Raw genomic sequence first — 13,146 nt, 5'->3', positions numbered from 1 at the left:
TGAGCCCCGACTTCCCGCAGGGCCAGAGAGCAACCACCATACCTCCTCAGTGTCTCCAGCAGGAGGTCTATGGAAGATGGAGATGTGACAGTCTAGTTGTAGTTGACTCCAGATAAATAACGCCTCCCCTTCAGCAAACACTTCCACAAAGGTAAATAAACTGTAAACAGGGTGTTGATCAATCACCAAAAGCATTTGTTAGCTTACATTTACCATTTAAGTTTAATTCTCAGTGGGTGGGTGGTCTCCATCTAAACTAGGACACCTTTCGGCAACTTGCAGTTTCTCTCCACTCAAAGTATGAGTGTTGCTCTCTCACCCTCACTCACCCTTCAGTCCCAGACCAACACTGTCTGCTTCCTGGATAAATAAAAGCAGTCAATGCTTAATTAGATACAGTTCAAGGAAGAAGCCGACTTACAAAAGTACTTTCATAGCACGACCCGTAGAAATTAAGATATGATTTTTAGAAAGTTTAGATTACGTGTCAGTGCTGTCACTACAAAAAAAAAAAGAAATAATAATAAACAAAAAAATAAAAAAAAAGAAAGGGAAAAAAGGAAATTACCCAAACAGGCAAAAAAATATGTTACAAATGATTGAAGTGGAAGGTTGTATGATGCACTTTGGTAACTCATCAATGCAGTGTTTCTACTATATTAAAACCTGAAATTATTAAGTGTATTCTAAATCAGTCAGTCACTTCAAGGTACACAACTATCACAATTATTGAAAAAGGCCTTGATCCTGAAAACATTTATGTCTGTGAATTTTTAGACAAGTGAATAGTCTTTGTAGGGCTGACCTCTTACTTTACGTTGTTCACACATATGAACTTGCATGCACGATCAGAGACTAAGGCAGGAATACACATTTACAAGCTATCAACATTTTACCTAAAATGTCTCTTAAAACAGATTCAAAGCCATTACCAGCTGTTTTTTATTTAAAGCTTAAGAAATAAATGCTTGTTAATAATAACGCAATAGTATAGATAGTTTTACACAGAAGTAACATACCTGAGGTTTTCATCCGTTCTGCCTTCAGTTTTGAAAAATAAAAAATTAAAATTCACCTAAAAAGTCAACTTAAGACCAACAAGATCATTTGTACTCGTATCAGCCCCTTGGTGTTAGAAACGCTGCAACTATGAGAAACTGCAGTGATAGCATGAATAAAACATCACAGATTTTATTGTGTAATATATTTTATAAGGCCAAAAGTTACATCTGATCAGCCACGGCAGCCTTGGATCTTTATGAATTAATGATTATTTTACATCTGTAAGAAGGAAAATATTACATATGCTCAAAAATATCTGTGTTTTATATACATATATATTTCAACCACTTTTTTTTTTTCAGATACACATATTTGAAGAAACGGGCAGCTTTCAATTGATCACGCTCTGAAATAAGCAGTGCTTTTGTTTGTGCATTCCCAGATTAATATGCATTCTGATAAATGCATGAAATGTTATCACTAAGCTGTGTGGCTCTGCAGACCTACCACAAATATAATACATCTATGTAGCTGGAAAGAACAGGGTACTGAACGCACAGTCTGCTGCCTTCCATCTACTTATCACTCCGCTATTTCAATTTTTTTTCTTTGACTTTGCCCTTGTATCTTAGCAAGTTGCACATTCCCCACTGGAGACCACATTCATGACAAGTTTTAACACTTAAAATGAAAACTTATGTCCATTCTGCACAGAAACAGTACCTGGGAAACATACTTGCATGCAAAATCCTTTTTTCTGCTTTTCCCAGTACACATGCATTCTTTTTTGGTATTGCAGTAATTTTAAAATTGTTCTAGGAAATTTAAGTAAGATTTCCAAAACCAGTAACATTTTACAGGGATAAATCAGATTATTTCCAGTTGACAAAGTAATTTGTGAAGGACATACAAAGCACCTGAAAACAAGACTGCAAAGAAAACCATTTTAACTATAGCAACAGTACTCACTGCATAATGTTATAAGGAAAATTATGCAATTAGGTCTCTTATCAGTCTTATGAAAATTCAGATTTATGCCAGTTGGGGGGGGGGGGGGGGGGGGGGGGGGGGGGGGGGGGGGGGAATCATTGTTCGCCACATCTCCCTTGAGCACTACCTAGGGGAGGGGAGTGATGACCAGACAGCGAAAATTAAGAAGAACGTGTCCCACCTTACGCCTATTCTGCCAATCTGTCGTGGTTGTTCTTCTAGCTCCATAGGTTTACATGATTTTTTTTTCTTATTTTTTTCCCCCCCCTTTTTTTTTTTTTTTTGCTGACAAGTAATACAAGAAAGATTCTTGCCTTCTTAGGATCTTGCAATCTAGTTTAGACATAGCACGTCAAGTGGTGATGAAAGAAGGTTAGGGTGGGTTTGAAAAGATGAGGATTCCAACAGTAAACGATGCAGAGACATCAGTTTGGTAATGTACACATGTTTTGCATGATTCATTGGACCAAAATGGCCAAAGGAACTTAAAAAGCTGTCAAAGGCATCTTTACCTCTGACCTACCTAGTCATCCATCTGCTTCCTCGTGCTGTCAATCAAAACCCTCCCATCCTTATCACTGTTCTATTACACATTTTCCACAACCATTTCTCCTCCAGCTCTTAAAAAATATCTTAGCAAACATTTCAATCAGTCATTAAAAACCTTGTTAAAATATGCAATGTGTCATCAAATATGCATAGCGTACTCGTGCAAAATCTGCAGAGCGTAAATCACTGTATTACATTTGATACAGTATTAATGTGAAACATCGTAGAAAGTATTACCAATAAGAACTTTGAATTGCTTTCTATGGGTCAGAGCTTGAATTTGTGTTATATCAAATAAAGCAAAGAAAGGGCAACCGTGTAGATTATTTTACACAATAATTAAGTTAAAAGCCCGTTCAGCATGCCTAGAATGATAACACAAATTATACTTCATGCAAAATTCATGCAATTAGTTGCTGGTCTAACAAATTCGTACACGGGGTTTTGCTTCGACTAAACTGAGCGCGCTGCAAATATACCATCAGCTACACACACCGGGTCAGAACCTGCGTGTTCCATCCCAGGCGCAGGCAAACACTGCAATGTGTCAGCAAACATATGTTTAGCAGACACACAGGTGCACCTCTAGTAATAATAATAATAATCTAAAAAATTATAACAGCAATGAAGTGACCTACCGACGGGAAATAGCCTTTTTTACTTCTGCAGCCCTGATCTCCTCCATTCTCCCGCAGAAATAGTTATGGAATTATCCTGTCGAAATAGTTACGGAAAACATCAACCACTCACGCACAGGGAAGGATGTTGGTCAGACCTGCCACGCGTTACGTGCTGGCTCCAGACCCGCTGGATAACCCCCGCTACGCTAACGCCCGCACACCCGCGTCCGGCGAGCGGCGCGCCCGGGGTGGCCGCCCCGGCACGAGCCCCCTCACCCCGCCGCGGCACCGGGGAGGCGGGCGGCAGCGGCTGTCCTCGGCGCTGCCCGCGGGGCTCCCGCCGCGCTCGGCCCCGGCCCCGTGCCCTCCCGGGGGGCAACGCCGTGGCAGGAGGGGCGGGCAGGGCGGCTTTCGCTGGCCGGGAGCGGGGAACGGGGGCCGGGAGCGCTCCGGGCTCTACAGGCTGGCTGCCGCGGGCAGGGGAAGCCCCGGGGAGGGCGCCGGGACAGCCCCACACCGCGCCGCCGAGGGGCGGCCGGGGTCCGCGGGAGGCGGGGGGCTGCGGCGGGGCGCGGGCGGCGCCTCGGCCTCCGCCGCTGGGTGCGGGGCGGCAGGGGAAGGGCGCGCGCCCCCTCGCTTCTCCGAGGGGCCTCTCCCGCCCCTCCCGGAGGCGCTGCCCTGGCCGCCCCGCTGCGGGCGAGGGGTCCCGCCACACGAGGGCCGAGGGCGCCCCGCAGCCGCCGCCCTGGGGCCGCAACGTGAGCCCGACGGCTGCCTCGGGGCGGCCGCCGCTGCCGCCTCAGGCCGGGTCCCCCCGGCGCAGGCGGCGCGGGCCCTGTAGCCAGCGGCGGCGTTGGGGCCGCTGGGGCCGGGCTCAGGTAGAGCCACGCACCTGGGGGAGGGGGTGTGCAGCCGGGCTGCTCGGGTGCCCCCCCCGTCACTGCCGCGACAGGACACAGTCCCCGGGGCGGCTCCGCACCCGCGCTTACCCCGCCGAGGAACCGAGGATAAAACTGGCCCCTGCCCCCCGCACCTGCGCAGCCGGCCCACGACGGTGCCGGGGGATGGCGCCTTCCCCACAGCCCACAGACGGGCGCTCTGGAGAGGGGGCAGCGTCTCCGGGAGGGCGGCAGGGGGACAGGTGTCGGCACGGAGCGGGGGCTCCGCTGTCGGTCCCGCCCCTGCGCGCCCGCGGTGGCCCGCGCAGCAAGGAAGGCCGCTCCCCCGAAAGGGCACCCGCCCCGGGGGGCCCGGCCGGGCACGGCGCTGAACACCGCGGGGGCTCCGGCAGCGCGGCCCCCGCCCCGGGGGGGGCGAGGCGAGGCGAGGGGGGGCCTGCGGGCGGGCAGCGCTGCGCCCCGCGCCTCTGCGGCGCGGCAAAGGCGGCCCCCCGGCCCCCGCCAGCCACCTCTCCCGCCTGCAAAATGCTGTCAGGGGGCTTAAGCGTCAGAGACGGGGATAATTATAAACCTCTCAAACCCGACGGGGTTTCATCTCCCTCTTCCTCCGACCGCGAACCTCCGCGCTCGGCCGCGCGGCGTGCGCAGTGTCCGCGGCGCTCGCCCCCCCAAAAGACAAGCGCGGGGCGAGGGGGGCGGCTGCGGCAGTCCGGGGGGGCCGTGGGACCCCCCCTCCGAGCCAGCCGGCCGCCCCCCTCGGCCTCACCAGGTTCCGAGCCCGCGGAACGGCACAGCGCTTTCCCACACGACGTTAACTTTTTACCAGGTTTATTTTACTTGTTATACACAGACGATACAAACGGGCAAAACCCGAAACATTTCTCAATGGAGCATGTACTGGTATAAATTATTCAGTTCCACAGACGTAACAGAACAAATATAAAAATCACAACATTCGATTTACATAAGAGTCAAAAATATACACACGTTTATGACCCTGAATTTCTATTAGGAAATTTCCCCGTCGAGTGTAATCTAGACTGAATATTTAGCCTGATGCATATTTCAGCTTGTAATTGTTTGTTTGTTTTCCATATAAAAATGCGTTAATTGTATAGATTTGCTACTCAAAATTCGAAGACTTACTATTCTGCTTCGCCGGGGGGAGGAGACCTGGAGGGATATTAGTTCTCCTTCATTAATATAATAAGAGGTTTACAGGAAAGATCGCTCTTACTTTCGATGTGCATTTGATTCCCCAGGAAGTCAGATCTCGGTTAGCTACTTTATGAAAAAGTCAATTCCAAAACTAAATGCAGTAAAATATACAACTCACAATTCATCTTCACTGGACTACACTATGGTTACCAACAATTCAGTCGTCTATATCTTTTTTTTTTTTTTTTTTAGATTATTCATTACAAAGATTTACAGCAATATAAAGAAAGAGGGGGAAACTGCAAAGAAATTTGAAAAGAGTTTGTCAGCATATTTGGCACCTGTGGGGACCAGTAATGGATTTGGCACTTGGGGGCGGGGGGGTGGGGGGGAATACCACAAAAATACTAATATTGCTGATGTCGAGCTATTCCTTTTAGAGAAAAATACAGAGGCAGTTAATTTTGCTTTTGGAAGGCGTCATGCTACTTTAATCGACTTTCCTACGAGACGTATTTCTGTTCTTTTGAAGGGAAAGCTGAGCTATTCCTTAGCTGTGTTAGCCCAGGGCACAGCGTAATTATTTCATGCGAGGAGCTGCAGAGAAAGTGAGAAACCCATTACTCGCTGCTACAGCTATGGACCACTCTACATTTCCAGAGGCATTTAGAAAGAGTGTTTACCTGGGGAGGGGCAAGGGGAAGAGGGAGCAAAGGTGGGAGGCGGGTAAAGAAATTTAAACAGGATCTAAGTTTTGTGACTTAACAATAAAAACAAAAAAAAAAATCCAAACAAATAAGAAAGAAACGGAACCAAAGAAAAGTAATCGGTTACAATAAATTAAATACTATGTACAGGCATTTCACAGGCTCTTTTTTTTCCCCCACTGTTACTGTTATCCCCTAGTATCCATCCGTGGTGAAAGGAAGGAAGCGCTGTACGGTGTGAGAGTCTAAGCATCCTACTTATCAGTGGGTCTCGGAGCGGCGGTGCCCGCCGCACCCCTGGGGCGCCGCCGGGCCGGGCGGGGAGCGGGGCGGGGGGGCGGCGGCAGCCGCGGCTCTGCCTCCCTGCCTGCCTGCCGGGCCGGGGCCGGGGCCGGGGCCGGGCCGGGCCGGGGGTGCGGATGGGGCAGCTAGGGGCGGGGGTCAGTGCGCTAGCGCGGAGGAGTTATTGTGCAAAAGGACGGCGGGGCCGGGCGGGCCGCGCCTAGCTGTGCGAGTAGAAGCCGTAGTAGCCGATGTCCTTGGCGCAGGTCTTTTCGCAGTCCCGCTGGGTGAGCACCTCGCTCTTGAGGGGCGAGGAGCTCTCGGACACTGGGGTGTCCGAGGGGGAGATTCGCCTCCTTTTGGCCTGCTCGTAAATCCCAGAATCGGTGGAGTCGATGGACTTAATGGACGACGGCGTCTCGATCCAGCTGGAGTCGGACAAATCTTTGGGCTTGGAGTCCTCGGCGCCCGGCAAGGGGGACCGCTCGGGGGCCAGGCTCTCCGCCTCCTCCCCCAGGTAGGGGTTGCCGGCGGCCATGCGCGCCGCCGCCGCGCTGTTGGGCCAGCAGGAGAGCACGGAGCCCGACTTGCTGCAGTACTGCGGGGGGCTGCGGGCTCCCCAGCCCGAGGGGTCGGCGTAGTAGCCCAGCGGCCGCCCTGCGCAGCCGGCCGCCTGCAGGGGCAGCGCCTTGACGCCGGCGGCCGCGTAGGAAAGCAGCGTGGCCGCGTTGCCGGCGAAGTCGGTGGCCGTGTCATAGGCGGAGGCGGCGAAGTCGAGGCGGTTGTTGGCGGGGGCGACGAACCAGCGCTGCGGCGAGGGGGCCCCCGGGTCCTCGGCTTGCTGTGGGGAGAGCAGCCCGTTGGTGTGGGGCACGCTGCGGTCGGCGCCGGGCCCCGGGCCGGCTCCTGCCCCGGGGTGGAAGCGGGACTTGGCGTAGTTACTCACGAACTGGTCCTGGAGGAAGGAGCCGGCCATGGCGTAGCGGGCCCCGGGCACGATCTGCGAGCGGGGCGAGTCGTTGGGGGAAGGCGTCAGCCGGTCCATGTCGCAGCCCGTGTAGATCCTGCCCAAGAGAAGGGGAGAGAGCTGGGTGTCCGCCGCAGCCCGGCGCCCTCCTCGGCGCGGCAGCCGGCCGGCCGCAGCCCCGGGAGGGGACGGGACGGGCCAGCGGCCGCCCCAGGGCGCTGCTGCCTGCCCGGGGGCCCGCGCTCCGCTCCGGGCTCGGCCTCTGCCGAGAGCCTTAACGGGGGGAGGAGGATGGGGGTCGGCACGGAGAGCGAATCTTTGGGGACCGGCTGGCCGTTCGCTGGCAGGGCCGAGCGAGGGCCTCCGCTCCGGGCCGAGCCCGGCCTCCCAACGGCACGGCATCCCGCGCCGTGACACAGCGACCGGTCCCGCCATATGCGCAACAGGCAACCCGGTCATCTGCCGCGTACGGCGTGAATGGCAGACTGCGGAATTATATCGGCTGTTTAACACTTATTATTGGGAGTCACAGACGAACCATCAACATCTTACCGAGTTTAAATTAAGCTAATCTTTAAACACCTACTGTAGGAAATGTAAAACCAGACACATCCAGTGTTCCCTGCGTGGCCTATATATAATTCTCCCATGCTGGGCTGCAATTTGCGATTATAAAAACTTTAATGGATGAATAACTACTATCTGTATTTAATTCAGGCTAAAACTGTGCTTTAATTAACCCTCCACGCCTCCTGGAATTTCTTATCCAAAATAAACTTGGCCCTTAAACAAATTCAACGTGCTAGACAACATTGAAGCTTCCCCCTCCCCCCGTCTCCTTTCAAGTGACGCCCTATAAAGTTGGGGTTTTCCTATTAAAAAGAGAAAAGCACTTGCGGCTGGGGGCGAAGGCCACGTGGCCTTCCCAAAGGCCATGCATCCTCCTGGCAGAGCTACCGGGAGAGCAGGCAGGGGCGGCTGCCGCCCTCCGGGGCACCACGGGCCGCCGGCCCCCTCCCGCCGCTGGCCCGGCTCCCCCGCCACGGCCGCCGCGACCTCCACCCGTCGAGGGGGACCGGGCGCAGCACAACCCGCTCCCCGAGGAGGGCCGGTGCTCGGGCCCCGGCCCCTTTCGCACGATTTCAGGCCTCGGCGTCGTTTCCACCCCTGGGCCAAGATGCCGCTGCTGGGGGTGGCCGGGCCGCTGTCGGAGCCAAGGGGGGGCTTGAGCAGGGGCTGAAGCTACGCGCGAGCACAGCCGCTGCCGGCCGCAGTTCGCAGGGGAAGCAGCGGGTTTCCCCTCTGGAAACCGCGGTCCCGTCCCGCAGTCCGAAGCCCGCAGCGGGGCAGGAGGCGCTCTGAGGCCGCCCGCCCCCCCGGGCGTGGGGGCCGCCCTGTACCGCCACCCCACGCTGGTCCGGCCCGGGCTGGGCAGGGCAGGGGGCGCCGGGAGGGCCGTACCCCGGGCCGGGGGAAGCCACAGCCGCCGACGCCTGCGGGCCGGTATGTCGCCGTTGGGCTCCCGAGGGCCGGTAGAGGCGGCGGGGGGTGTCGGGGGCTGTGCCCCCCACGGAGCCGCACTCGGGGCGGCACCAGCCGCAGCTTCCGCTGCCGGCCGGGTCCAACGGCCGCACCGGGGCGCAGGGGGCCAAGGCGGGGGGGGCAGCGGCCGCGCGGGGACAGACAAAACTTCGGAGGCTTTAGCTCCACCCAGAAGGAAGAGCTGGAGGGGGGAAATCCAACCCCAGACAAGAAAGACAACGACGAAATTTTCCTGGGGACACGGGCTGCGCGGAGCCCGGGGTGACGCACACCCGGCGGGCTGCTGGGGGACCGAGCCCCGGCTGCTCGGGCGCTGCTCCGGGAGCCCTGGCGCGCAAGCAAGGGGGAAACTTGGAAAGGGGCGCAGGAGTACGGGCCAACAACAGAACGGCCGCAAGTGCCAAAGCGGGATGTGGGCTCAGGTGCGGGCAGCGCGGCCCCGGGTGCGGAGGTGGCCGCAGGCTGCGCAGAGCTGCGCGGAGCCAGCCGGAGGGCTCGGGAAAAGCCTGGCGTGCCACGGTTCGGTGTGTAAATGCAGCCAGCCCGCACCCCAAGGCTTCCCTCTTTGACATGTGTGTGCAGCCGGCAGAAGGGTAACAAAAATGCTGTTTACTTACGTGTCATAATTGTCTCGGAAGCCTTTTGCGAAGGGGTTGTGGTCTATTTTCAGCTGTGTGATCTGGGGAAAGAGGACCAGAGCGCACATTGTGAAAGCCTGGAAAACACACTCTGCTGCAGCCAACACGTTTCTAAAAGGATCAAGCTTTACTCTAGTCGATCAAATTGCCTTTAAAGCGTAAAAAATAAAGCTTTGGCATGCTCATACACATCACGGTCTAATTTTAAGATTTACTTTATTGTAAGGAGAACGATAAGAATTAATATTTAACCCCAAGTTTTAAGGCGTGTTAGTAGTATTCCTGCTGCATGGGCATGAATACTGAAATCCAGAAATTAGGCAAATCGTACCGCAGAACGGTAGCTAAGAGTTTACATTTGCATCGAGCAAAATAATTAAAGCAGGAATGCAGAGTGAACATATGTCATTTGAAAGAGGGGGCACCAGTCTGTAGCAAAGCCAGACCACTCCGAAACGTAGCCAGGCATTAACGAGCTTTTAATTTGAGGAAGTTGCTCCGTCACCCCCGGCGCAATCAATAAGGTTGTTAATTGATCTTTGCAGACTTAAAGCTTAAGCTAACAGCTTAACGGCTAACCGAGCCGTTTCCGACTGGAAGACAAATGCCGCGGAGAAGCGCCCAGCTGCGGGCGGAGCGGCACCGCTGCCGGCGGGACCCCTGTCCGGCCCAGGGGGGCAGCGCCGCTGCGGGCGGGCGAGCGGCCGCCCGGGGGTCCCGGGGCACAGGCGCAGCGGGGAGGGCCAGGGGCACGACGGCTCAAAGCGGGGAGCCGGGGAGCCCCGTCCCCCGGCGCCGGAGAGCCGCGGGGGGCAGCGGGCCGGGCCGGCCTCGGCGGGATGCCCTGCAGGGAGCGCGGGCGGAATGAAGCGGGGAGCTCTTTACATCGGTGTTCTGGTAGGCGGTGACTGCTATGAACTGCGTCTCGGGGAAGGTGAAGGTCTGCACTCTGCCCGGCTGGTTGGTGTCCTCCGTCCCGTCTTCGTTCACCTCCACCACATGCAAGCGGGGCTGGTACTTGTGGAGGGACTGCAAAACCACCATCTGTCGGGCAGAGGAAAAGGAGGGAGGGGGCCGCGGGAAGAGGAGGAAATGAGAGCGAGAAGGACCGGTAGAGCGATGCCCGCGGGCTGCTGGGCTCGGCCGCCGGCTCCCCGGGACGGCTGCGGACGCCTCGGCCGCGGCGGGCGTCGTCGTCAGCCCGGGTAGCGCGCTCGGAGTCGGCGAGGCCCGCGGCAAAATAAACGGGAGGGCTTCCTCCACCCCCACCTCCCCTTTTATTTTCACCTAACGACACGATCTAAAAAAAAAAAAAAAAAACAACCAACAAAAAAACCCTAAAAACGCGCCCTTTCGAAAAACGGCAGGATTTTGCCCGAAGCAATAAAAAAAAAAAGTCTGGCAGAGCGTCTGCGTCTCCCCCACTGACCTGCCCGTTGTTGTTTGATGCTCCTTTATTGTTTGTAAGTTTTAGTTTCCCAAAGGAGATTTCCTGGCGCATCCAGTGGGCTCCCGTGTTGGGGGAGTCGGGGTGCATGTACACCCGGTTGCCTAAGCAAAACAATAAAAAACACAACCACATCACAGTTCTCGCGTGTACCCCGGCTCTGCCACTGCGGCGGCACACGAGGTCGAAGGACCCCGTTAAGTCAGCGGTATGTCACTGGCGAAACTCCCCTCCTTTTAACCGAGAAACATTAAAACAGCGTTTTCCGAACGCCTTTTACTTTCTCCTTCCACCCTCCCTTCTTTTTTTTTTTTTTTTTTAAAAAAAAGCATCATTGGCCTGTTCGCGTTTAAGAAGTCGCCAGAGCCAGTCCACAAAGGCTGTAATTAATCATTCTCACCTACATATGTGTCGGGAAAAGTGTTAATTGGAGGAACTTGCCTTGTACATTGGTGTCCGCCTTGCCGCAAGGAACCCATTTGCCTCCCTGAAATCTCCAGTGGTTGGGATCCGCCAAAATTACATCCACAAAAATATTGTAGTGAGCCGTGGGGTCGAGACCAGAAATATTAAAACTTAGGAAAGGGAACATTCGCCTATAAAAAAGGAAAGAAAAAAAAAAAGGAAAGAAGGAAAGCAAGCCACCGGCAGCGACAGGCACACGCGGGGGAACCAGCCCGTTGTGCTTCATCCTCGCGGCTCCCGGTAGCGAGAAATAAAAATCCAAAGGAACTCCCTCCCGGAACGCCGGGCTCTCCGCGGGGAAGGGACGAGGACCGCGGGCACGGGGACCCGCGGGGGGGCAGGGAGGGCTGCCCGGCGGCGACCGGCGCGGCGGGGACCGGCACGGCGGGAACCGGCACCGCCGCTCCCGGTGCCCGGCGCAGGGGCCCCGGCGGCGGGCGGGCGACTCCCCCCGGGGCGGCGGAGGCTCCGGGCGGCTCCCCCGGCGGTTCAGCCCCGACCCGCGGCGCGGGTCCGCGCGGTGGCTTACCTCCCCTGCTTCGTGATGATCATCTCCGTCTGGTGCCGGTGAAATTTCAGCCAGAGTGGCCTGTTGCACAGGTAGACCTGAGCCTTGCCGGGAACTAGCCCCGGCTGGGTGGAGGAGAACTGGTAGAAAGGTGCCCCTTGGTAGGAATGGCCATACTGCTGGGGGTAAGGGTAGCCCGCCGTGGGGTAGCCTTGCGGAGAAGAGTTGGACAGGAGGCTGTTATAAGCTCCGTTGGTGATCACAGGATGGTGAGCCATGTAGCGGCTGGGGCTGGCGATGGAGAAGGCTGGGTGAGCAGGTCCATGCTGGCTGGGGTAAGGGAACATGGTACTAGGAGCAGAGGCAGCAGACTGGGGCTGGCTGGACTGAGAGAGCAGATAGCGATCTGCAGCAGATCCATCGAAACTGTGACGAAGCTCAGAGACCCCGTCCAAGACGGGAGAGAGTTTATTTCTCTGGACGTCCCCTGGTGTGTCCTTGGAGTCAGGAAAATTGTCTGTATCTGACTGATTCGTCATCCCCCTGGTAATTTTTTTCAAAGGTGAACTTCTCTCCAGGTTGTCAGTGGTCGAGATAATGGGATGATCATGCAAGGCAAGCTCAGATCCGCCTGCATGTGGGTAACTGCTGCTCACATTGAGAAATTTCTTGGAGAGCATGATAGAGGGAGAAAGACAATGCTCCAGCTGCATAGCTCTAGCACCACAGTAATAACCCTTCAGTCCCTGGATCTGAAAGGGCTCCTTAGTATCAGAAGCTAGACATCCTGGGACCCTCACTAGACAGAAAGCACTTCATCCACCAAATGCTTCCCAAACGTTTGATTTACTTTTTTTTTTTTTTTTTTTTTTTTTTTCCTCCTTCCCTGGGAGAAGAGATTGGCCAATTGACACTATGCAGCAATCAGGAAAGACTCACTTTTGATCTTGCTGCTTGTAGAGAGGATGAAACGGCTTCTGCCATTGGTTAACCGCTGACAGTAATTTAATTAGATAGACATTAATTAGGATAATCACCTGGCTCCTGGTCGCGACGATCATGGCAAATTGAAGGAGATGATTTTATTGTGAGATAGAAGGAAGGCGAAGGGGGAAGGGAAGAGTGTGTTTGCTGTAAGAGCTCATTATTATGTGACCTTTCCAGCATCTTTTTTTTTTTTTTGTTTTTTTTTTTTGTTTTTCCCCGACTACGGCTGGAAAATAAATCACAAACCCCGCGGTTCCCCAAATCCTGCGCGCGTGCCCCCCGCCTTTGTGTGTCAGGCTGGCGAGCGGGTGCGGGGGTCTCCGGGGCCGGGCGGCCGCTGCCCTCAGCTCACCCCCGCCAGCTGCCTCCCCCCGCCCCCCCCCCC

The 13,146-nt window shown here is 55.2% G+C and overlaps 1 protein-coding gene across 1 annotated transcript; it reads right to left on the bottom strand.

Moving 5' to 3' along the window:
- Positions 1-6,427: 6,427 nt before the first annotated feature.
- Positions 6,428-12,487, bottom strand: TBR1 (T-box brain transcription factor 1). Its single transcript, XM_040604469.1, has 6 exons — positions 11,796-12,487; positions 11,243-11,397; positions 10,784-10,905; positions 10,240-10,398; positions 9,334-9,395; positions 6,428-7,271 (listed from the first exon to the last, which is right to left on the bottom strand). Exons 1-6 carry the CDS (start codon positions 12,485-12,487, stop codon positions 6,428-6,430), a joined length of 2,034 nt encoding a protein of 677 aa, XP_040460403.1.
- Positions 12,488-13,146: the final 659 nt, after the last annotated feature.

Source organism: Falco naumanni, chromosome 8, assembly GCF_017639655.2.
Source record: "Falco naumanni isolate bFalNau1 chromosome 8, bFalNau1.pat, whole genome shotgun sequence".
Classification (NCBI taxonomy): Eukaryota; Metazoa; Chordata; class Aves; order Falconiformes; family Falconidae; genus Falco; species Falco naumanni.
This window is presented reverse-complemented; position numbering and strand designations above follow the sequence as displayed.